General features: G+C 41.8%; 1 protein-coding gene across 7 annotated transcripts in view; it reads left to right on the forward strand.

The window, feature by feature from the left end:
• Nucleotides 1-25,773, forward strand: part of RALGAPA2 (Ral GTPase activating protein catalytic subunit alpha 2) — a 1,855,355-nt gene that overhangs the window by 434,710 nt on the left and 1,394,872 nt on the right. For all 7 annotated transcript variants that reach the window (XM_085612413.1, XM_085612412.1, XM_085612410.1 and 4 more), the window contains exon 9: nucleotides 2,213-2,412. In XM_085612413.1, the coding sequence (XP_085468539.1) occupies nucleotides 2,213-2,412 (200 nt within the window). The remainder of the gene's footprint in view (nucleotides 1-2,212; nucleotides 2,413-25,773) is intronic.

Raw genomic sequence — 25,773 nt, forward strand, 5'->3', positions numbered from 1 at the left:
GCGATGCACAGCTGATTGCTGTGTCTTCTGACTCTGTAGACTATCTTCTTCTTTGCAATCACTAGTTGCGTGAGTAAACTTCAAGCACTTTTGATGAAATCGCCCTAAACCACTTCTTTTTGGGACAAACTGGTGCTGAATGCATTCTTGCCTAAAGTCGTGACTTACGTCCATGTGGGCAATCCATAACCCTGCTGGCTTTCTTTACTCCTCCACATCCCTTGAAAAAGGACTAGAGGTTTCATCGTCTGGACTTCAAAAGGTCTGTAAGCCTAAAGATTGATTGTACCAAGGACCGTTGGCTTCACGATCAGTTTTGCGTGGGGTTTTTCAGATCGAAGAACGGGAAGATCAGTTTATAGTAGCATAGTTCTTTGCAATAAGATCTTTGCCCATTCAATCCTGCAAGACTTTTTTGTCTGAGTGCATTGCACAGACCCTACACCTTGGGAAGGCACTGCTTTGCATTGATTCTAAGGTGAAGGATCAGCGGTTAGAAGCTGTGCTTAATTCAAGCCAGTGATTTCCGCTGCTCGGCACCGGTGCTTAATTGTGGACACCAGCACTTATGACAGTCTACCACATGGTGGCGCTGTTTGTGTAAATTAGATATGAGCAGAACAACAGTTATTTATTAATTCAATATGCATTAAAAATGTCTAAATTCTGCTACACAAACAATTGCTAAAGCTTCGGGGGCCTGGAATGGTCATAATTGTGACACTTGTAGGAGCATGATAGGTGTTGTGGTAGTACTGTCATTGGCAGTGCTGGCAGGGGCAATGGGTGGCACTTAATTTCTTTTTTCACTAATGAAACACTTGCTAGAAGCTTGCATCAGAAGAACACGTTTCTGACTTTGGTAATGCTATTTCTGGTGGATACTTTACCCGCAGATTCCTCACCATCCTCCCACCTTTCCATTCATTGCAGTGGCTTCTTTTTAACATCTGGAAAGGGCTCAAGTTAGGGATTGGCACACTGATTTCACTCTTTGTGTCGGAGGGTGCCGAAAGAGTCAAGAAAGACAGCACGCTAGGGTGGTTCTTGTGTACTTTCAGGGTCCCTCCACTATTGCTTGGTGGTCGGGTTGTGCTCACCCTGCCCTCTATATTGCCTTTGCAATTTGTTTTTTACCAGGACACAGTGCTTCATGTCAGAGTACCACAACCGTAAATGGCACTACAAGAGAAATGTTTCTGTGTGGCCAGCTAATTAGAACACTTGGATCCATGGGACCAACTTTTGGACCATGGATCTGAGAAGGACAATAGAACAAAGGCTCCCTCCAATTGAATCAGATAGATCTGAGAATCCTCCACAATTAAAACACAGACATATACAAAAATATGAACCCTTTAAAGCCAGCTCAGTAACTTTTTTAAACACGTATATCTCAAAATCTACTGAACGGATTAATACCACACCCATGAAAACATGTTTTTTGACTAAAGTTCTACTTTCATGCTAAGTTTGGTGTTAATCCTTTCAGCGATTTTTGACTGTAGGCATGGCAAAAATTTCCTGTCCGACCTGAAATGGCAAAATACATGTTTCTTCACCCCACTTCCTTTCCTTTAAAATGTTTCTCCTGCACTGTTCTTCACAAAAAGTGGCGTGCTGTACGTTAACTGTCTATGGTAAGCGTTTGCCAAATTAGCTGCAGATCTGTTGATCCAGGTCAAATGTGCTTTGCTAATCAAAGAGTGCCTTTCGAAGGGAAAGGGCATCTGAACCATAAATACACAGTTGCTACGAAAGGAGAGGTGAGCAGATTCAGAGTGTCGCTTGTGTTGTAGGGAGCTCTATACAGGAACTGCTCTCCACCTAAACTTGGGAACTACCCAGAGCGCTCTGCTTCTTCTTTTTTGCATAATGTAAGCAGCACTCTAAGCCTGAAAGGGTAGTTGTGTGTATATATATGTGTGTATATATATATATATATATATATAATATGTGTGTGTGTCTGTGTGCTAGCAAATGGTGGGAGGTGCTTTCTTATAAAAAAACATACATTATTTTGAATTTTCAGATTTACAGTAGCAATTTACAGTGAACTTATTCTTCATTTTCATAAGGAGTTTTAAGGCCTTCAATATTATATTTAGACTCTAGATACTTTGAATAGCTCTTAAGAAAGAAACCTTAAAGACAAGTTTAAGGAGAATTTTTTTTTTAAAATAAATGTGAGTTTTTTCTGTCTACCTTACAGAAGTCCCTGACTTGAGACCAAAGCCATCTTATACTACAGCTACTCGTAACAATGAAAGCACTTACAGCACAAAAATCCCATTTATGGCAGCTCGAGTGGCGTTCATTAAATGGCTTGTCACCTTTTTTCTGGAAAAGAAGTATGTATCTACATCTCATAGCACTAAGAATGGAGGAGATGTGTTACCGAAAATAATTCAGGTATGCTACAGCAACAAAAGTATTTAATGGACTAAAATGAATGTTTATGCAAAGATTTCTGGATCTTAATAATGGAGTACACAAATTTTACAATTTGGCGGAGAACAGTAGACTTAATGTGTTTTTGAGTAGCATATTATTCAGAATACTTAATTGCATTACATGTAAATTGTATTTTCTTGTTGTCTCATATATTTATGCTGTGTGTAACGTCAAAAGCATGTTTATCACTCGAGCAACTCGAATTGGCAGGGCCAGCTATATTTGTATAATTTTTGGTAAAATAACAATAGCAACATTGTCTTTTTCGCCATCAACCATAGTTGCTTACAGTACGCCGCCTGTGCATGTCCCTCAGCGAGGGTTGACTGGAATGCTACCTTGACTACTACTTCAGTTAGGACCAATGATTACTCAAGGGCCTAAACAGGTGCAAAATGGCAACAACTTTCAGCCTAAGCAGTCTGCAAATACTGGTTTTCTTTAAAGTTAATGACGGTTTACCTTCTGCAAAAACCCCTCCGATTTCTGATCGATACTAGAAAGATGTGTAGTGTCCGCTTCAATAGCCTGGCATATGAAGCTTTTATAATTAGCACATCATCCCCACAAGAAAAACCTTTTTAATGTGTAATATCTGTCTTGTATACATTTATGGTGATGGATTTTGAGTCACAATATATTTAGAATCTTAATACTTCATCCAATTGTGTGCATGGTCTCTATACTATCAACAGATTCCATAAGTCTTGACGACCACTGATTTGCAAGATGTTGTGTATTAATGATGCTGAACGTTTTGCAGCAATTGATAAACCAGCCCGATAATGCCTTTATGCTTTGTAGAGGCCAGGTATTCTATGTATGTGATTGGTTCCAGGTCACTTGGAAATTTACCCATGAAGTAATCACTCTGCCATAAGTATTTAAAGATCCTTCTATGGGTAATGAATATGTTGAAAATAATGTAGAAAAAGAATATACTCAAATTTATAGGTTGTGTAGGACCAAGTTTGTACCAATACTTTGTGAGAAGCTTGAAAAATATGAGTTATACCAGTCCAATCCAGTCCGATCCAAAAATCTTTATTCAACAGCATATGTCATAAAAGCAGTAGTAAAAAAGAATGCTTTCCAGCCATAATACAAAACAATTACAGGAAATATAACAACATTTGGTATTAAATACAGACAACCGTGGTCAAAAGTTAAAACATGTTGGTAAGTTTAAAAAAGGCGAATACATATAATAGCAAATGGTAAAACAATAACACAAGAAGATAACGGGTACTTTATACATAAAAAGGTATTTCATACGTTTTTATAGCATGTATAATAGTTCAAATAGGCCAGACTCAAAATTTGGTAAGTCAACGACTCAGTTACAGATAAACTTGGGGGTTCGTCAGGTTGCAGGGAATATATGCAATCTGATAACCCATGTCCAGCTCAAAAACTTGGCTACTGCGATTGCAATACAGGGTGATGTGTCGGTGCGCAATACTCTCAGTATAACGCTACTCCTTCTAGTACCCAGCTTCCTGCAAATTGGCGTAAGCCACACTTTACGGGGGCCATTATAAGCAGGGCAGACAAACAGTAGGTGGGCGTAAGATTATTCCGATGCCTCGCAAGAGGGGCATTGGCTGTTGCCTGATGTAACCTATTTTGCTGTGTATGATCTTAATAGCAAAGAGCTCACTCTTAATTGAAAGTACAATTTCTAGTCGAAGGGTTAGGATATTACGTTCCAATACTGTTCCAAGCTTGGCCAGGGTTTAACTGCTAGAAAGCCCCCCCGTCAGCATTGTACTGTCACTTTTTCTGAGTGCGTTTTGGGTCACCAATTCCCAGTATCTTTCCTTTATGATTTCTTTAGAGGGAAATTGAGTACTCAATGGGTTTATCACAGGTTGGACATGCCGATACTGAGTAGGGAAGCTCTTACTTCATATAACCAGCTGATTTTGTTGAAATGATCTGCCTTCATTATGTTCCTAAGGCCTACAACATATGTTGCCAGTTCCGGTGTACACCAGATTCTGCGCAAGTACAAGATGGGGCGTAACCTAGCTAGATCAGCCAATGTTTTTCTACCAAGATCGTACAGCATTGGTAGTACCAGGGTGCCTTGCGGTAGACTGGTGATCTTTCATAGAAACCAGTTTTCTGAAATTGTTTACTGAGTGCGATTCTCAAACCCCCAGAGTTCTGCACCCTAGAGTACCGAGCACACTGCTTTCATGTTATAAATCTGTAGCACCGGGTTTAACAGGCTTGGTCAAGGAGGCGTTGAACTCAATATGTAGGGCACCTGATAGTTGCTGGTGTTTCAATGTGGCGGTATCAATCGGATGACTCCATCTCATATCTTTTTGCAAGATGACCCCCAAGTAAGTAAAGGCACTGACTTGTTCTAATGGCAGCCTGTCCAGGAGTATGCCTCCTCTAAATGTTCTGTGCTGATTGAAGGTCATAAACCTGGTCTTGGCTACATTGATTTCCAAGCCCCATATGGAACAAAACTTTTCAAAGAGGTGCAATGCTCGCTGAAGACCGCTAGGGGGTTTTGAAATGACCGTGTCATCAGCGAACATTCAAATCTTTGTACCCTCTAGAACAGGTGCATCAGTGGGGACAGATGTTAAAAACTTGGCAATCCCATTAATGAAGAGGTAGAATAATGTGGGTGCCATAACACAACCTTGACGCACTCTCTTCTCTATGGGAAAGGAATTAGTGACACTCCCCTGCGAACCCCAGCTTATTTGAGCGAAGTTATCCGTATGAGTTATACGATAGAGTAAGGTAACTATTATTTTTGTGAATCTGTAACTTGACGGCAGTGGCCGCCCATGTCTGTGAATATTCCAATAGAGCTTTGAATCTTGTTTTCATAAAATATGATTGTTCAAAAAACCCTCAAGCTGGAGTTGGATCTCCACGTGGATCTCTAAGTGACCGAGTAGTAGTTGATAAAGCAACAATCTAGATAATCTTGCTGAAAAAACAGATTTACACAAGGAAGAGCCCATCCATCCTTATATAGAGGTTGTTGCAGATGAGTAATAATCCTTCTTAGTTCTTTAAATTGCCACATAAATTGAGACCATGCACCCTCGACTTTATGAAAGAAGACGCTAGGGATTGCAAGTGTGAGGGCTTTAAAAGAAAACACATTTTAGGTAGAATTGACATCTTGATGACATTACACCACTCTTGTGTTCCTATGGGAATTCTGTTTCATTTTATTAAGCTAAGTATCCTAGCTTCTGATAGATACTGCTAACCGCAGATTCCTCACCTTTTGAATATTCTCCCAGGAATCTGACTGGATGTGGAAACCTTTGAGGAGTGCCCCTGTCCGCCGAAAAGTGGCACCATGCGGCTTTGTGCAGAACAGCATATAGCCACTCGTGCGTACTGACCTCAGGTCCTTTCTTTCCACAACACCTGACACGGGTCCGGAGCGATCTTTTTTTCCCTTAATGAGACTTATCCGTACAAATTGTTGAAAATACCAGTGTACATGGGAAAATATCACCTCCCAATACTAAAGGGTTTATCCTTGTAAGGACGGTCACAAACATATGTCTGTGGCAGATCCCTGTCAGTTTGCCTGTGATGCCAGAGTTTGAAATATGACTCCAAGGCCTGCACTGACTACGCCTTTATGAATCCCAATGCTGTCCTGGACTGTGAGATGAAGCTCCACTTCGCCAAGCATCCAAAAGCTCTATCCATGACAGGTTGAAGGGAAGGTTCCATTCCTGCTCCTGAAGTCATTCCTGTGGCCGATCATTATCATGGTCAAAGTCTTCGGTGAAGTTGAAGAAAAAACAACATAAAACTCTGCCCCTTTCTAACACTCTCATACTTCAGAGAAGGCAAGTGGTAGTCAGCGTGCCTCTTGGTCTTGCTCCCATAGCATCAGACCTGATTCCGTGACTTGTCCTGACATAACACGAATTTCAGAGGATGTTGGCAATGACATAGCAAATAATACAATTCTGTAAAGCCATTTTTATGGCTCTTTGGCACACTACCGGCTCCCTCTGGGTCACCTTCAAGCCCCAAGGAACCACAAGGGCCTCCGTCTGGACTCTGCCAGTTAGTCCACTCTCAACACCAGCTGGATCCACTACGGGTTCCGCATTGGCTTCATTCCCAACTTTGATCCCGGCACCACAGCCCACGCCGGACCATGGAACACGGAGGCAGAGTGATGAAATGCACCTGCTCATGCTTTCCGAATCAGCTCTTCATCACCCTCGATCGAGGCCACACCCTGATCCATTTGTCCACAGCTTTGGGGCAACCCATCAAACTCTGATACTGTGCCCTTGCCCCAAGGAGGGACTCAAACTCTGCATAATTTTTTGAAAGTTGATTCTTACAATGATGCCTATGAGGCTAAAGACAAATTTGCCCATCAGTATACAGAAGACCATTGGAATGAGGACCTTTAGGACATCAGTCGCGTGAACACTTCACCTTACACTGGGTTAGTTTCGCCCCAGGGCCTGTCAAGGAATAAAGCGTTTCTTTTGCAGTGGTCATGCAAAGTGAGGCCCAAGATCTCAACCTCCAGTTACCAACTATGGGAGTGAAGACTAATGTTCTTACGGATATGCTTCAGCCTGGGCAAACTAATACTGAGCCCCTGCTTCTGTTTAATTAAGCCTTTACATACAGTCTGCCCGGGGCCCCCTTTGAAGAGACAGCTAGAAGGACTCCATCCTTGAGACCCGGATGACCCAGACTTTTTGACTCTGCACCCCACTCCTGAGAGCCTAATCATGCAGGCCTCAACAGGCAAGGTCAACCCAAGTCCATTCCCTACTACTCCACTGGAAAGTGATTCAATGTGCATTGAAACCTTCGGGAAGTACATGTTTTCTTCAACAAGTCTGGCACTACATTCTGTTAATGCCAGCTGCCTCTTAGGGCATTATAATACCACCCTTTCTGATTCTGTCTTACAGGTCTTACCTTGTGTCCCTTATGACTTGCATCCTGTACTCACACAGGCTATCAAGGATGGCTGCGGCACAGCTAAGTTTACCATCCGTAATGGATTGGATACCGTAGATTGCCTTGGCAGGGCATTTACCACCAGTGTAAATATCAGGAGGCATACCTGGATGAGGTCCATGGGCTTCTTTGGCGACGTTCAGTCCACCCTCATGGACATATCCTTTGATGGCTCTTGTGGTTTTGGTAAGAAAGCACATTCGGCCCTTGGGCACTTTAAAGATAGTATGGCCATCTGCACCGCCATGTCAGCTCCACCCTCAGTTTCCTCACTTTCATGGTTATGGTAGGAGCTTCCAATATCGCCACCTAATCCATCCTGCTCAGCCAACGAAACGGCTTTATCGTGGCTGAGGCCCCGATACCCACAGACAACGTGGACCACAGAAGCTGTGAGAGGCACAATCTTGCGCCACTGCTACAGCCTCAAAACCTCTTAACATGTCCTTTGAGGCTTCCAGCCACCCTCTCCGGGGCTTGATGCAACATTTTCTCCCAGGGTGGTAGGCTGTGACTTTGGACAAGAGGGTCTTAAAGATCATTTAGTGGGTTTTCTTGACACCTCACCGCAGCTTCCACCATCCTCAGAATGGCTGACAGAGAACTACTTGTCCCTCTTGCACCAGGAAGTTCAGGCTATTTAGGCCAAAGGAGCCATAGAATGAAGTAGGCTGCCGTTGTTACTCCTACTACTTTCTGGTGCCGTAGAAGGACTGAGGACTTTGTCTTATTTTGGACCCAAATTCAAGATGCTCATTCTCGCTCAGTTCTTGTCTGCCCTTGACCCAGGAGACTGGATGGTACCATTGTCCCTGCAGGATGCCTTTTTTCCACATTCCCGTTCTGCACGCCTACAGGCACTAACTGCAGTTCACCGTGGGGGAAGGAGCATTTTCAGTTGATTCTGCTACCTTTTGGCCTCACCAGTGTCCCTCAGGTGTTTACAAAAGTGATGACTATGGTTGCAGCACATCTTCAGAGGTTAGGAGTTCAAGTCCTCCCCTACCTTGATGACTGACTGATGCAGGTAGATTTACCCAGGTAGTTGTTACCCACCTCCATTCTATGGCCAGCCTTTACATTGTTGGGGTTCACTATCAATGTGCCTAAGTGATACCTATCTCTTTCGCAGACACACCCTTTTAGCTGAGTCATTCTTGACACAGTGCAGTTTTGTGCCTTCCCTCTAGAGTAGTGGTTCCCAAACTTTTGACTCCTGAGGACCCCCATTGAGTCTCCACTGGAAGCCGGAAACCCCCAAGCAATTTGTAGGATTTAAATTTCAAACATTAAAACAGTAATTCCCAAAAAAATGAACACATGTGTGCACAAAACAAATACTCAAATTACTAATGCATGTTTACAAGCCCCTATCATCATGGGAACATCACTTTTTGAGACGTTCTCGTGGCGAAGGGGCTTTGCCTTATTTACAAGGCAGCGTTAAGCCACTTAACGTGGCTTAACGCTGCCTAAATAAGATCCCCTTTCACCCAATGCTTAGTGTGAAAGGGGTGGGCAGTGGGTGTTGCGGTGGGCGTTTCCCCTGCAACACCCATTGATTTTGACACGCCCCCTATTTACAAAGGTGGCGTAAATGGGAGGCAGCGCAAAATTAAGACCAGGGAAAACCTCGTCTTAACTTGGCGAAACAAGGAGAAATGCTTCATTTCTCCTCGTTTTTGCAAAATGCCTTGATTATTTATGTTCAGGAAGGTGACGGTTCCTGCACATCAACAATCTTTAAAAAAATAAAAATGACATTTTGTAACTTCCAAATGAGCTGCATTAAGCAGCACACATAGAAGTTACAAAACGACATTTCAAGATTTTTTTATGTGCAGGAATGGGGACCTTTCTGTACATAAACAATCTTCCCCTGTTAAGTGTAGCGCCAGCGCAGGGAAAACGCTGGGCTGCACCATATTCTTGTAAATATGGTGTAGACCTGGGTTTCTGAAGTGGCGGAGTGTGTTGACACTCTCCGCCACTTCTGTTGTATTTTATAGTGAAAGCATTTGCAAGAAAACAAAAAAAGTTAATGGGGAGGTTGGTGCTGCATCTCCGTGACTAACTTTTCAATTGTTGGTTTTATTTCGCAGTACAAGGCTCCTGCTCCTGCCAGGGCCAGACTGGAAATCCAAAGCAGCCCTGGCAAATGATTTCAGAGCAGTCCCCATACGGTGCACACCAAGTGCAGTGAGTGAGCCTGACCACTACAAAGGGGGCTTTGGGAGGCTCTCCCCCCAAAACATTTAGGAAACAATGGTGCAGTCTACAACACATTTATCATTATATATTGAATTGTATTAGGTTTTAAAGAATAGTAAATGAAGACCTGACTATGCACCAGAATTCGACAATCTTTCTGGGGGGTCTTCAATGATTCCCCCACTATCACCCTCCAACAGTGCTTCTCATCTCTCCTTAGCCCCTCTGTCACCTGTATTTCATTTTTTATAGCATCTCTCATACCATTGTAGGATGTCAGAGCACTTTACATCACACACATATAGAGACAGTGAATCATACGTGTAAATCAGTGTTTAGAACATGTTACATAAGGCAAAGGGGACTACAAGGTGTAGAATTCACATGTCATTCATACTGGTAGGCATTTTTAAAGAGTGCTTGGTCTGGAGAAGCACAAACTCAGGATTCAGAACATAACACAGTGGGGATAGCATTGACTTTAACAATAAAAATGTATTTCCATCCAAATAAATCTTTTTAGCAGCATCAGGATAATGAAAGACTGGGAAAAAACATAAGTCACTAACTTGTACCTTGCAGTTTGCAAGCAGCTGTTTGATGGCAGTTTATAGGTCACTGTGCTAGATTATGATGGTCACTTATGAACTGCACAGTAACAAAAGAATCTCTCTGACAAAAGCAGTAACCCACTGACCTATGCATATAAAATACTGTTTTTTAAAATGCATGGTACACGTTCTTTGCAGTAGGAATTTTAACCCTCTGTGCTACATTAGATAAGTCAAAGCTCCCACTGGACAAAACGCTCATCTCTCTCCAGCAGGGACATTAATCACTGGTGTTATCTTGACACTTTTATTGCTCTTTGAAAACTGCTAATTATACAAGGTACTTTGCAGTGCTTTCAAAACTGCTGCCTGCGGACCCCCTAGGAATGTGTCAGGGACCCCTGGGGGTCCGAGGACCACAGTTTGGGAAACACTGCTCTAGAGAGTCCAGGTCGTTTGGGCTATGATCTCGATGTTTCAACGTCAGTACAGGATCTCAGTTAGGTTGAATCTGAGGCTGCTGCTACTGATGGCCTCCTGCATCCTGCTGGTCAAGCACACCAGGTGGCACATGTGGGCTCTGCAGTGGGATCTTAAGACCCTGTGGGCACAGCACCAGGGGAAATCTTTCTGATCTGGTCCAGATTTCGGAAGGAACTGAAAGACCTGCAGTGGTGGTTGCTGATCTGGTATTGGATCAGCGGCAGACCCCTATCCCTTCCCCACCCAGAGATCACAGTGATGACCGATGCATCTCTTCTGTTTTGGGGCAGCCACTTGGGAAAGGTTTGAGATCAGAGCCATCTGGTCTCCGGTGAAGTCCAAGCGCCACATCAATCTTCTGGAGCTGCCATTCACTTGGCGTTGAAGGCCTTCCTACCATTCATCAAAGTGAGGCTGGTGCAAGTTCCCACAGACACCTTAACCACAATGTGGTTTTCAACAAACAGGGCAGATTGAGGGTTGTGCACCGTATGTCAATAGGCACTATGTCTCTGGAAGTGGCTGGAACATAAGGGGATTTTCCTTGTGGTACACGACCTGGTGGGATCTTTACACACCAGGTCAGACAAACTCATCTGCCAACACCTAGCGGATCACAAATGGCAGTTGCATCTTAAGGTGGTGCAAATTCTCTAATGCAAATGAGAACCTTGACTCAATCTGTTTGACTCCACCAAGAGTACCCAATGTCCGCTCTTTTGAGTGTTGGAGAGTCCAACACGTTTCTCCCTTGGGGAAGCGTTTCACCTATAATTGAACTCGGGACTCCTGTATGCCTTGCCCGTTGATGCCAACCCTTCCCCAAGTTCTTAAAAAGACCAGGAACGACCAGGCCCAATACTCTTAGTGCTACTAGATAGGGCAAGGAGAGTGTGGTATCCAGAACCTCTTGCATTGAGCATCTGTCCACATATCAGGCTGTCATTTCCGGAGGATCGTCTGTTGCAGCAGCAGGGCAGGGCCCCTCATTGTGTCTGCACAATCTTCACCTCCATGCTTGGAGAATGAACAGTGACGGGTGGCTGCCTTGAATCTCCCTCCCAAGGTTCTAGGTGTCATCTTGACAGCCAGATTTTCTTTTTTTTAAATCAGTATATTCCTGCAATTGGGCCAGGTTTGTGATTTGGTGCAGTACTCTGCAGATTGACCCACTTCAAACCAAGTTATCAAGAGTAACATTTATTTGTTTTTCCTAGCCCAACAAGACTTGGGTATGTTATGGCTCTTCCAGTTATTCTGAGGTTGCCAAATCAGCTTGTTTAAATCGCCTGGTGTGATACTTTTTTTGGAGAGTTTGCAACATTTGTTTACACCCTCATGTCTCAGTGGGACCTTAATGTGGTCCTCACCTTCCTGATGTTTACATCTTTTGAACTGCTGCACAGCTGGCCACTGAGGTCTCTTTCCCCCTCATGACAGTGCTCCTTATAGCCATAAGGTTGGCACAGCGGGTGAGTGAGCTGCAGGCCCTCTGTCAACCTTCCATACACTTCTTTCTTCCCAGACAAGGTGGTCCTCTGAATCTTAGCTTCCTTTCTTCTTACTCCAAAAGTAAGTGGCAACTCCTTTTCATGGTCAGGCAGAACATTAACCTACCACGTTATTCGATCCACCTCACCCCCCTGAGGAGGAAGAGGGACTCCATCTGCTGGATCCTAAAAATGCTGTTAGCTTTTATGTCAATATTACCTGGAACACCGGTTGAGGGATCAGCTGTTGCTGGAGTGAGGAAAGATGAGGAAGCGCAGAAGAGGACTAGGTCTTGGTGGATCTCAAGCTGCATTTAAATCTGCTGCGCATTGGCCGTGAAGCAGCCACCACACAGATTGCGAGCTCATTCCACCAGAGTCAAAGCTTTTACTACTGCCTTGGCACATGCAGTGCCTATTTTGGATATTTGCCAGGCCGCTATGTAGGCATCTCTCCATACGTTCACAAAGCACTACTGTCTGACAAGGCAGGTCTGTCTAGAGGGGCAATTTGCCATCTCAGCCCTTCAGGGCATTTGGATTTCAGCATCTAAAGACTCTCGACCTTGTGGGGGTACTGCATTGGTAGCTATTCAAAAGATGCTGAATCTAAAGTTAGAGGCATCTGTTAAAAGAACAAGTTAGTTACTTTCGGTAACGCCATTATGGTAGATAACTTTATGTAACCACAGATTTCTTGGTGACCTCCCTTTCATCCCCATTCTGTGAACTTTTTCCCCTAAAGAGATCCCAAGTGTAGTGATCTGCACACTGATCAAACTCAATTTGCTGTTGGTCTCTGCATATGGGGATGCAGGCTGCTGAGAAAGCAACTAACGACAACACTGAAGTGACGCCTGTATGCAGGTTCATGTGTCAATTCAGAGCTGAACAAGGATTTGCACAGTAATGCACTTTTTTCCATAAGTTATAGGTCAGCTCCAAGAGAAACAGTGTCTTTCATAGTTTACATTGGGGGTGGGAAGATCGCAGTAGGTTACCACACAGGAAAGTTCAGTGCGATTACCAATGCATCACACCTTGCATGGTAAGTAGTATTTATAATCCCTTGTTACATACACTTATAGTTGGGATTTCAGATAATGCTTACCCTGTTAAGATGAAATGTAGCTTTGCCTTTTTTTAATGTATATTATGGTGGGTTGAAGTGGTAAACCCTTCATACCCCTCTTTTTAATGCATATATGCATGTTTTTATTGATGTAAACCACATATCCCCTTTTTTATATATGTCTATATGTGTGGGTGTGTGTGTTAACCCCCTTTTTCTTAAAATGTAAACCTCCCTTACCCTTCATTATGCCCTAAAAACCCTAACTATCCTTTTACCCATCCTTGAATACCCCTTACTATGACTTGCCACTACCCATCCCTGAACCTTATAAACCCATTACTACCTCCAAACACTGCTTACCTGTAACCCTAAAGATCCCCTTAATACCCTTTACATCTACCCGTCCCTAAACCCTCCTTTCTACACCATTCTTCCACCCATCCCTGATCTCTAAAAATCCTCTTTTCTACCGCTTTACACTACCCATCTCTGAACCCTAAAGACCGCTTACTTCCCTTTACAGTACCCATCAATTAGCCCAAAAATTCTTACTACCCCGTCAGTCTACCCATCTCAGAACCCGAAAAGCCCTTACTTCTCCCTTAACACGACCTATTCCTAAACACACAAAACCACATCCTACCCCTTAAAATAACCTATTCCTAATTCCTTAAAACCGCTCACTACCCATCACTGAACCCTTAAAACCTCTAAGTACTTCTTAACACTCCCCTTTCTAAAACACGTAATGCCCCTTAGTACCGCATAAAACTACCCATCCCTGTAAAATCTTTATCTCTATCTCTATCTCTATCTCCCAGCCAGCCAGCCAGCCAGGGCAAAAATCTGGATCCCAAAGGATACAATGAGTCACAAAGAAATAAAATATCCAAGAAAGAAGTGACTCAAACAGATTCACCAATGAATAAAAGTAAATTTCCACTACAACGTTTCAGCTTCCGCCTTCCTCAGGTAGTACAAGATGGTTTGCTCTGTGGCTGCACAGATGACACAGCTGAATTTTTAAAAAGCATCATGAGTGAAGATTCCATTTGGAATGTGGAATCAATGCAGTCCTGAGAGCTCTTGAGATATGCAGTAATCAGGTTGTGTTGTCAGTAATGTTCAGTCCATCTGGATGCAGTGATTTTAAACGGTACATGCAGAGGTTTTCCCTGGAGTCCAGTAGTTCTTTCTTTGAAACATGTTCCACGGGGAAAATCATGAAATCTGATAGTGAATGATCCACAAGGTTAAAATGATTGGCTACAGGCTGGTCTATTTTCTTATTAATTATTGCCGATTTGTGGTTCCTGAATCGTGTACGGAGGTCATTCACTGTTTGGCCTACATATTGTTTTTTTACAGTTTTGCCGTTGGCACTGAATCACATAAATAATGCATGTTGAGCGACATGTAAGATGCATAGGTCCTTCTCGTAACAGAACTAGTTACAGATCATATTTGTAAAAGATATTCACACATGATGCACCTTTTAGGAGTCACAGCAATGAACCCCTGCATTTGTTACAGCTTGCTTGAGTTCAGCTCTCACATAAGAGATCGTAAATTTGGAGCTCTGCGGTAAGCAATGACTGGCGGTTTTGGGAAAACCTTTTGCAATTTTTCACAAGTGGACAGTAAGGGAAATGGTTTTTGCGTTATATTTCTGTAGTTGGGAGCTGATGGATGATAGTCAACTACAAAGGGAGTTCTATCACTTTTGTTTCTGCCGTTGGTATTCCAAATAAGTGCTTCTCTGGGTAACTGCAAAGACTTGTCAGTTTGTTGCTGTAGGATATGCAGAGGATAGCCTCGCCTTTTAACTAATGTAGCAAGCTCCTGTAGATGGTCTTTACAGGTTACCTCATTGCTGCAGATGTCTTATTCTGAGTGCTTGGCTATAGATGATGCTCAGTTTAGTGTGGTGTGGGTGACATGAAGTCCAGTTTAGATGCAAATGAGTTTCTGCACCGATTTTTAACTCAAGGATTAGTAGGAATATCCTGAATAAAACTCTTTTTTTCCTCTAAATCCTTTTTTAACTACACGTTTTTGCACTGCACTATTTACATATCATTTTTTGGTATATATTCACACTCCCTTGACTAAGCCAGTGACCTTTGCTGTCTTTTTTTTCCCCCTTCCCGGTTTACATCTTGGTGCTCTGGTTGACACCTATACCACACGTTACACCCCTTGTTGGAGGGGTTTATTGTGGTGGGAAGGACGGATATCCAGATGATGATACTGACCAATCACTGGTTATTGATGGACATCCTTTAGAGCCATATAGCACTGTAAAGCTTTTCTCTCTCACCTTTTGTATTTGTTTTTCTGTTGTCTCTCTTCTAACACATAGACCATCAGACTTCTTGTGAGTTATTGAACTGCAAAGACTTGTCAGTTTGTTGCTGTAGGATATGCAGAGGATAGCCTCGCCTTTTAACTAATGTAGCAAGCTCCTGTAGATGGTCTTTACAGGTTACCTCATTGCTGCAGATGTCTTATTCTGAGTGCTTGGCTGTAGATGATGCTCAGTTTAGTGTGGTGTGGGTGACATGAAGTCCAGTTTAGATGCAAATGAGCATCTGTAGGCTTGTGGTACAGATCAGTTGTAATTTTGTGTTCATGAATGGTGAGTAGCACATCCAGAAAAGGGAGATGTGGCTTCTGTTTTGTATTGCTGCTGGTCAGTTTGATGGTAGGATGGATATTGTTGATATAAGCTGTAAATTGTTCCAATGTTCTACTTCCTGCATTCCATATTATAAATGTCATCAATGCATCGTAGCCATACCAGTGGTTTGATGCTAGAAGTAGCAAGTATACAGTTCTCTAGTTTGCCCATGAATATATTTGCATAGTATGGAGCCATCCGAGTGCCCATGGAAGTCCCTTGTATCTGCAGATAGTGTTTACCATTGAATGTAAAATTGTTGGATTTAAGGATAACGCTTGCAAAGTTGGTAAGCACATTTGTTGATGGCTTTTTCACAGTTCTATTATTAAGAGCTTCAGATAATGCCATAAGCCCATCCTCATGTGGTATATTGGTGTATAATGATGTAACATCAATGTAGCCAGAAGAGTATCATCATCAAATGTGTAGGTTTGGTTTAATATATATCCCATAGACTCTGTCTCACCATCAATTCTACACAGAAACGGATACGGACCACAGTAGGTGCTTTGATATTTTATTTGTGCACAGCCATGACACTTTTCAACTCTCTGCGAGCCTTGATCTACGAGCCTTGATATATATCTATATCAAACCGTCGCACAGAAACCCGAGCCGCTGGCAATGGCGGGCCATGGCAGGGTCGCAAACCCTTACGTATCCAACAAAAGCGTTGTCTCTGAATTCTTGAAAAACAACACAGCGTGGCCACCAAATCCTTCAGCGTGATTTTTAATGCAAAGTCGCTCTACGAATTTCGGACCGTCCGCTCCTTGTTCACGAGTAATGTGCAAGCAAACAGAGTATTTAAATTTATCATGTGACATCCCTTGTCAACAGTGAAAACAGTCTTCTTAAACACTTAACGATTATAACCGTGGACAATGACATAAAAATGATAATCTGCCACATTACAAATATATACAGTCGTCGCCATTATATATTCATAAATTCATATTATTTTACTAATTTGATTTACAAGTGCGAAAGAAAGACTCATCCGTGTAGTCCTAAATAATATGCCTGGTGCGGACTGCAGTTCCCATTACTGCCATAGAGCCTAATGTCAATGACACGAAAGCTTTATTGGGAACCTTGTTTGTGCACAAAGACTCTTCCCTTTAAAGGTGTGTGTGTTCAAATCCACATTACGGCATGTTACAGAATAAAAATAAAACTCCAGTGGGTGAAAATACATAAGTGGAAGAAAAAACTGCCAGAACTAGCATAACATATTTAAGGAATATTGTGCAAGTGCACCATACAATTTCCGTATAATGGTATTGCCACCGTGGGTTAGTGTTTGAGACGCTGTACATATTTAATGACCCGTGTGGGTAATTTTTACCTCCCAAGGTTAAATGATACTAATCAATGCTCCAGTGGGCATTGTCTAACCGATATTAACTCGGTATTACACATAGTGAGACGTTGTCTACAGCACCTGGGCGAAGTCACGTTTATGGGCAAGAATCCATCAACACTCTTCGCGCCTCATCAAATTATGCCCCAGTGGGCTTGGTGAATACTGACATTTCAATGCAACCCAAGTGGGTATATATTGACTGTAAATACAGTTCCCTCCAGCCTGGGACTCCTTAACTGGGACAACTGTAATTCCTCAGCTTCAAATAGAAACCCTTTCAACTAAGGTTCGGCAGATATTTTGCTCATTTTGCCTTCCACTTGCTTTAAGACAAATCCAAAATCTGTAAAAAAAAAAAAAAAAAAAGGTGAGAGAAATATAAAAGTGTTTTCTCAATTTACGTTTACCACAACCATTTAGATACAAAAAGATAGTGAGGATTAAAACATTTGTTAACAACAATTGGTTTCATATGGCTCAACAATTCATGAAATAGAATTGGTATAGGACAGTGAACATTTATCCCAGATGAACAAAGAGCGCCTCATCACTGTTATGTCCCCCTCGATGAATAGTGTGATATTTAATAATCATTCTTGATTCTAGGCATCTTAATTCTTGTACCCTGTCTCCTCCTTTTTCTCTTATTCGGATGCTGTCCAGTACACAGAATGACAGCAAATTACTGTTATGGTTGTGGTGAGTCATAAAATGTCTTGCTATCGGATACTGCTTGTCGTTATGTTTTATAGCCCTCAGATGCTCAAGAATTTGCTTTTTGGCTTTATGTATGGTGCTCCCTATATAATATTTATTACAAGGGCATCTGAGGGCATACACCACAAATTCGGTGTTGCATGAAACCTGTTTGAGTATTTTAAAAGGTTAAGACTCTGTATTAGCTTAACCTCCTTACAGTTAGTACTGTACTTACAGGCCTTGCATCTGCCACATGTAAAGAACCCTTGTACATTACTCTGTTTTCTATCTGTGGTGATTAATGCCTTGCATATTGTATCCTTCAGGAACTTAGCTTTTCTGTACGTTATTTGTGGGTAATCATCTACGTGTTTACCTAAGTCTGTTTTTAGAACGTTCCTAAACTTATCAAGTGACTTCCTTACTTCGCTAGCCTGTTTGTTGTCGGTTGTGATGAACCTAATGCTAGTCATACATTTGGTTTCATCTTTGTTATTCACTTTCAATAGATCTTTTCTGTCTCTTTTGTCAACTTCAAAACAGGCATTCGTTATACATTTCTCGGTATATCCTCTAGCTTGAAAACGTTCAATCATCCTCATTTTCTCTTCATTGTAACCTTCCCTTGTGATGCAGTTATGTTTTGCTCTCTGTAACTCACCTAGAAGAATACTCCTAATTAGATTCTCAGGTCGTCAACTATGGGCGTGGAGTAAACTGTTCCCTGCTGTTTCTTTTCTAAAGAGGAAAATATCAAGTTTATTATCTTTCACCCGTATTCTCACATCAAGGAATTCAATTGTTTCTCTACTCAGTTGGCTAGTGAATGTAAGGTTCAATGTATTTTCATTCAGAATTTTCACAAAGTTATTTGCATCTTCATTACATCCTTCCCAGACACAGAAAATATCATCTATATATCGAGCCCAAACTCTCACGTGATCTTTAAACTGGTCCAGGTTATAGACCACCTGCTCCTCCCACCAGCCCAGGTAGAGACCCGCAAAGCTGGGGGCGAAGGAGGTGCCCATCGCCGTCCCAAGTGTCTGCCGGTAGATTTGACCATCAAATGTGAAAAAAAAAATTGTTAGACAAGTATACATCGTATCTGCCAACATCCCGGTATGAAATAAGAAAGAGAAATATCTATTCCTTAGAAAGTGCTTGCACACCTGTATGCCCAACTCGTGGGGAATGCTGGTGCAGATACTATTAACGTATCGACACATCAGTAAATAATTTGAATTCCACTTCACATCTTCAATCAATCGTAAAAAAATCACCTGTATCCTTCACGAATGACCGAAGACTGTGCACAAAGGGTTGGAGGTAATGATCAACATACCTAGAGGTATTTTCAAGACAACTACCTCTGGATTACACTATGGGTCTCCCTGGTCTTTTTGTCTTATCTTTATGTAATTCCGGGAGTAGGTAGAGGACTGGTAATTTAGGACATTTACACTTTAAAAATGCATATTCCTCAAGTTCTAACAAACCTCTTTCCTTCCATTTCCCCAGCTGTTCTTGATAATCTTTATTAGCCTTATCATATTTTGCTTTTGTGCTTTTTCATATCTGGTGACATCATTAACCTGATTCCTACCTTCTTCTAAATACATTTCTTTTGATAATACTACAATATTTTTGCTCTTATCAGACTTCTTCACAACTATACTATCATCCTTTTTCAGAGCTTGTATGGCTTGGACTTGTGCTTCAGATACATTATTGTTACCATATTTTCGTCTTTTGGATATTTTCTTTAATTCTTTAACAGCCCCTTCTTCAAATACATTGATCGCCTAATTTGCAATCTGGGGTAGAAATATAGATTTAGGTTTGAAACCACTTTTGTGGTGCAGATCCAATCTAATATTCTCATTTATAAGGTTAACTTACGGATCTTGTATACATTCTGGCTCGTTAAGAGTATGTAGTAGTTGTATATCATCAATTTGAATAGTGCTGGAAATTTCACTTACATTACTCTCAGGTTCCATCACCTTTTTAGCAAACTATTTCTTTAAGTGCAACTTCCTTGTGAACTGGAATAAATCTATACGTCCTTGAGTATAGTCAAACTCAGCCGAGGGACAAAAGGAAAGTCTAAATGATAATACTTCAGTCTCAGTGTCACTAAGTTTATATATATATATATATATATATATATATATATATATATATATATATATAAATAATAGACACAAAAGTATTACAATTGTACGACAAATGATCCTTGAGTGATCCTTGATGTACTTGCCTATGATGTACTGACTATGATGTAACAGCTGCTCACTGTATGTACATGTCCAGATGCCACAGCTCCAAGATTCCTACCAAAAACCACCACTAGTTACCATTACACTCCGCTAACTTGCTATCAGAGGTATAAAACATATTGTAGCTTGTATGGAACCTAAGGGAGAGAGTGATGACAATGGGGGGGAGACTAAGCATCCAGAAAACAGTAAAACACTTGCAACAGCCACCTCCTGTAGGTTCCTCGTCATTTTTCTGCCCCCAAATTACTTGAACCAGGCTACTTGACATCTCTCATCCTTGGAGTCAAACATAATACCCCACAGAAGTGAATTGAACTTTGAAAAGTCTCCTTCTTTCTCATCCAGTCTATCCCTAAATGGTGTGGTTGCTTCACCTTTTGAAAAAGCATACGTATTCCCTTGATTATCCATCCACAGTTACACTGGAAAGCTAATGGAGGTCACTATCCCCTTGCCATTTAGGTGCTTCTTCACTTACAGAAACTTTTTTCTCTGTGAAGGGTGCATGGGCTCAGGTCAAACAAGAAAAGTAAATCACTTTTCCCCTGAATCATTACTGTTGAGGGTTGTGGCATTCAACATACCCTCACAGCATTGAGCACACCACCAAACCGTCATCATTCCTGTCCAGTGGCCCAATGCTATTGATAAGGTGTGTCCTAAAAAATATGTGCTTCCTCTAGGGATTCTTGAACTCGCTCCCCCGGTCATCCCTCCAGCTTGATATTACTCCCTTGGACACCCAGAGAGTGTTCTTCTGGTTTCAATAACCAATTTCTGCTCCATCATTGAAACCTTTTAGCTTCCCACTCAATCTTCCTCTCCACTGCATGGGTGGCGGTCTTGATGGTCATTCTTTAGCTTGAGATCTGCATGCAATACCTTGATTGAGCAAAGCAACCCCTTGCCCCTTAGTCATTTTAGGACTATTGCAGAGATTTCTAAGCCACTTCTTTCTGTACCTTCCTGCCTCTGATGGTGTTTAGTTGAAAGAACATGTCCCGGTTCTTCCAGTCTGCCATTAAGGCAAGTATAGTAGAACAGCGCAAGAGCTCAGTATCGCTCTGCTCCAACCAGGCTGATACCTCCATAACAGATGAGTGAGAGTGGAAAGACACAATTACATCTTTCATTAGAATGGATATGAAGCTTGACATTAGAGTCTGCCAGGGGGCAGAAACACCCATACCGGGTAGAGGGGCTTGTCTTTTCCTGTTGGCAGTGGCACTGCAGTCCGTGACTCCATGGCCACCATCTTGGCCAGTGCACTCCTCCTGCCCCAGCATCAATGCATTCTTTGTTGTTCCAGACATAGCAAGGGTTGTTGTTTAGTGTACCCCTCATCACTCCCTCGTGATTCTCTGCTCAATACCTGGTGCTGCCTGTGCCACCCCTGACAGCCAGTTTGGTACAAGGGATGGTACATGCTTGATCCCTTCACTGCCCCACACACTCGAATACCCAGTGAAAAAGGAAAGGAACATAATGGGACATCCTGTAGAAACCTGTGCAGCTGAGAAATAAAGGCAATATTTAGAAGTTTGAAATAATCTCAGTCCATGGTAATTTCTTGGGCCACTTTCTATATTTATATTTGTGGATCCACCATATGACCTCGGACAGTAACCAGCCATATGCAAGTCAGCCTTGGCTGTGCTCCAGTAAGAACAACCCAACCCAAAGTACCAGGGTAGGTACCCTCTGAACACAAGCAACCTCAACCTATTTTGGCTTATTAGGATTCATCAAGTGTAGTTTAGTTAGTGTCATGAAAACTGTTCATGTGTTTCCCAGAGCCCTGTTGGAGCACATACGTGTGTGCTCTCAGTCTACTTTAACCGCTCTGGGCCCTCGTACGATTAAACTCTTTTCATTCCTTTGTTCTAATGTATTCTTCGTCTATCTAACTGCGAAGTGACGGTCCTCCGATGAATCTTGTTCCGCCAATAGAAGGGATGAAAAACTAGGGCTTCCCAGACACATCAGTCATCTGCTCAATGACGACCATTCATTTTCAGCCCACTTTCCAAATAGTACCATATTAAATCTTTCTCTAATTGCACAGTTTAAAGAGCCAAGAAATAGGGCACAATAAGAGTGTCAGACAAGTTGAAGTCTGTTATTGTATTAAATATTCAAAATTCATTATATAATTTCTTAGTAGTTCAATTAACAATATCACAGCTTTAATTAATGCACCCAGCATTTGGGCAAGAATGGTTCTAAATCCACTTAGAGTCCTGCTACCCATAAGGCAGAGGGATGGTTCTCCAAACTAACAGAATTTATCCTATTAGGCGAGGGGAAAGTAAAATGTATAAGTCTCTAAGGGCGAGTCCATTTAGCATAAAGCTTAAGCAAAGAGGTAAGTTCTGGTTGGGCAAGAGCGATCTCAGTCCATCGACAGATAGTCCAAAACCAAAAGATGATTTAATACCTCCAACATCAGTTAGAAGAAAAGGAAAAATAAATTGAGTACGGTCAAAAGGAAAAATAATTTGAGTGCGTCACACTGCAAAGAAATTGAGTGCGATCAAAGGAAAAATAAATTACGTTTGTTGTCCCTCCTTTGGGATTTCTTCTTTTATAAGTTCATGCGACAGTGTCCGAGTGATGTGTGGCATCACACCACCAATGAAAGACCATGTGTTCATGATCTGCATTAAGTCACCTAGATAGTCGCAACATCAACATGGTTACCTATGCTTGTCATGAGAACCAACAGATTCACAAGTCCACACCAGTTATTGATAGGGAAAAGAAACATAACACCAAAATACAGAACAGTAGAAATCACGGTTTTCAGTCTTGCTATTCCCATGGGAATAGTTTTCAGAAAAGTAAAAGAATGTACAATTGTGGTACATCGAATGCAACAATATACTGAATCACTGAGCCATTGTTAAAATTTGTGGAAAAGGTCACTAGAAACATGTCTCTCTACAAGAAGATCTTAAGTTGACTTCACATTTTCTTCGCTTTATTCATTTTAAAACATCGTTAAATGAAATAAAAATCATAATAACCATAAGAAATTACATTTAATATTCACATTTTATTATCAAAAGACACTAGTTATTATTAGGATCACCTTATTAAGAGAGAAATTCAATATTTTTATATAAGTGCACATTTTACTAAAATCTGTAAAAATTGCTTCAACATTTTCATAAACTATATCATTTCTAGTATTAGTCTTCAAAGTTTCAGGCTCATACCTTATTCTTTACAAGCTATACCACCTATGTTTCTATACAAAGGATTCTCCACAAAAGCATTTCAACAGCACTAGGCCACTTCACGTTAGGCATTAAATCTCACCCTTTTATATGTATTAGTGTAAATTTGCATATGTATCTCTATATTATGTTTAAAATCACTCTTTTACGGTGCTTCTACTACTTTTGTCTCTTTCACATGTGCCCCTTTCTAATGTGCGCAACTAGTAATTTCCAAATTCATGTTCTCAGTTCTGCATCTCGTTGTGTATCATGCTTATACATTTTAGTGCTCTGTCAGCCCCATAATCCTGTATCCATGTTGAGTATTCAGCAGGAACTCAGGAACATTATGGTCGTCACAGGCTCCGGCTGGCTATGCTCCTTGCAAAATTCTTCCTGGATTATACACTGCATAAATCTTTGTAATACTGTCAGTATCGTTGCGCTTAGTTGTTTTATTACTTATGTATTTTGTCTCAAGCAGTGATCACTACCTGTTCTATTTTGTCAGAAAGCATTATTTCCAGTTTTGAGCTTTCATGTGATATCTGTAAATCCATGAATTTATTCCATGTTTGTATAACTGCATTGGTATTCCTTTGTCTTAGCTATAATCTTTGCTTTTAGAATGCTACTCTTCTCCATCTAGAATGTTAGTAATGTTCTGTATTGCCACGAGGACTGCAGTTGCTGGCAGCTTTTAGTGTAAGCTGCGCTCTCGCTCGTCGTGGGTCGTTATCTTTATCATTAATTAATTGAGACCTTCGCTGGATCTGTTTTCTTTGCTTTGGTATTCTGCACCACACCATCCTAAATTTCATTTCATGATCTAATTCATTCTTATTTGCTTCTATTAAAGTGATTGCACTAACACACCAAACTGCTGTGATTTATTACATAATAGAACCAGACCTGGAAAAGTGGGTTCCTGAAGCTTCGAGCTAGAAGGCAACTCTATCTCAAGCAGTACTGAGTCTATTCTTATCAGGAGAAGTGCTGTAATGCTGAAATGTGAGGAAATTATGTGATTCTAGCCATAGTTTGATGCTTGCAGGGTGTTTTGGGTAAGAAAACAAAGTGGTATCCACACAAGCAATACCACCCCAGATTCACCTGCAGCCTGATGGCAAGACAGGCTAGCCCACATCTTTTTTTTCTTTCAATCTCCCTGACATGTAGTCACCTGCGCCCCAACCCCAGGGCAGATTGGGTGCCAGTCCTCCAATCTCCTAGGTCTGTGAAATAACTGTTGAGGCTTTAGATGTTGGGGTGTGGTCCTATGTAGGCCACCCTACCTCTTCTAAAAAAAAAATAATAATAATAATAATATCCCTCATGTCTAGTGGGCTTTCTTACCCTATTGCCCTCCCACCTGGTGGGGCATATTGGAGATAAAAACTCCTGGTCTGCTCTCTTGGGGGGGGGGGCAGAAAGACTTTTGTGCCTTTTTGGAGTGAATAGGTGTATGGCCCAATGCCAAAATGGACCACTCCAACCCATTTTGGCCTTCTACACCCTTGGGGGCAATTGGGGGATTTACCCCCAAACACCTCATTCAGAGGGGCAGAAAATTGTTATCTTGGCCAAGCCCCGCCCTCCTCCCCCTGAATGAATACCTGATTTCAAGTGGGTGGATCCCTGCTTGTTGATCACCTTCTGAGGGCAGTCCCCAAGCAGAAATGCATTTGGGAGAGGTACCGCTGGAAAGTTTCCTGCAGACCTTCTCCTGCATGGATTGTTAGACAGTGTTCAGAATTCAGGTGGAAACAGAGTTTCACTCTCAATCAATGTGATGTAATTGCGGGGCAAGTCACTCTAATTAAAAAGAAAATAATAATGGCCATGCTTGAGAAGAGAGAGAGCTTCTGTCAGGGTAGGTCTTGCCATTCCAGTGGTTCTTACCATCCTGAATTTTCAAAACCCTTCGTTATCCTTCCTTGTCTCAAATTAAGGGTTTGCTCATTCTCTCTCAGAGATCTACCTGCCTTCCGTTAAAAGAGAGCAGGTATTTGTTCCTGTTCCAGTGATTCTCCACTGACTACTTTCTCCCCCTGCTCTTCATGCTCCGAACCAACTTAAGTTCCACTTATCTAGCTTTGGGCTCTGTTCTGCATTGGTAAGGGTTAGAGCTTTTCACAAACAGCCTTGCCTCTTCACCTTCTGATTTATGGTCACAGAGATTATGGTTCTATTAACTCTGGCCCCAACAAAGGGTATCCCCACCCCTGCTGTTTGTTGGGCTATGGCTGAAGTGGCGTTTTCC

Source organism: Triturus cristatus, chromosome 6 (assembly GCF_964204655.1).
Source record: "Triturus cristatus chromosome 6, aTriCri1.1, whole genome shotgun sequence".
In the NCBI taxonomy this organism is placed as follows: domain Eukaryota; kingdom Metazoa; phylum Chordata; class Amphibia; order Caudata; family Salamandridae; genus Triturus; species Triturus cristatus.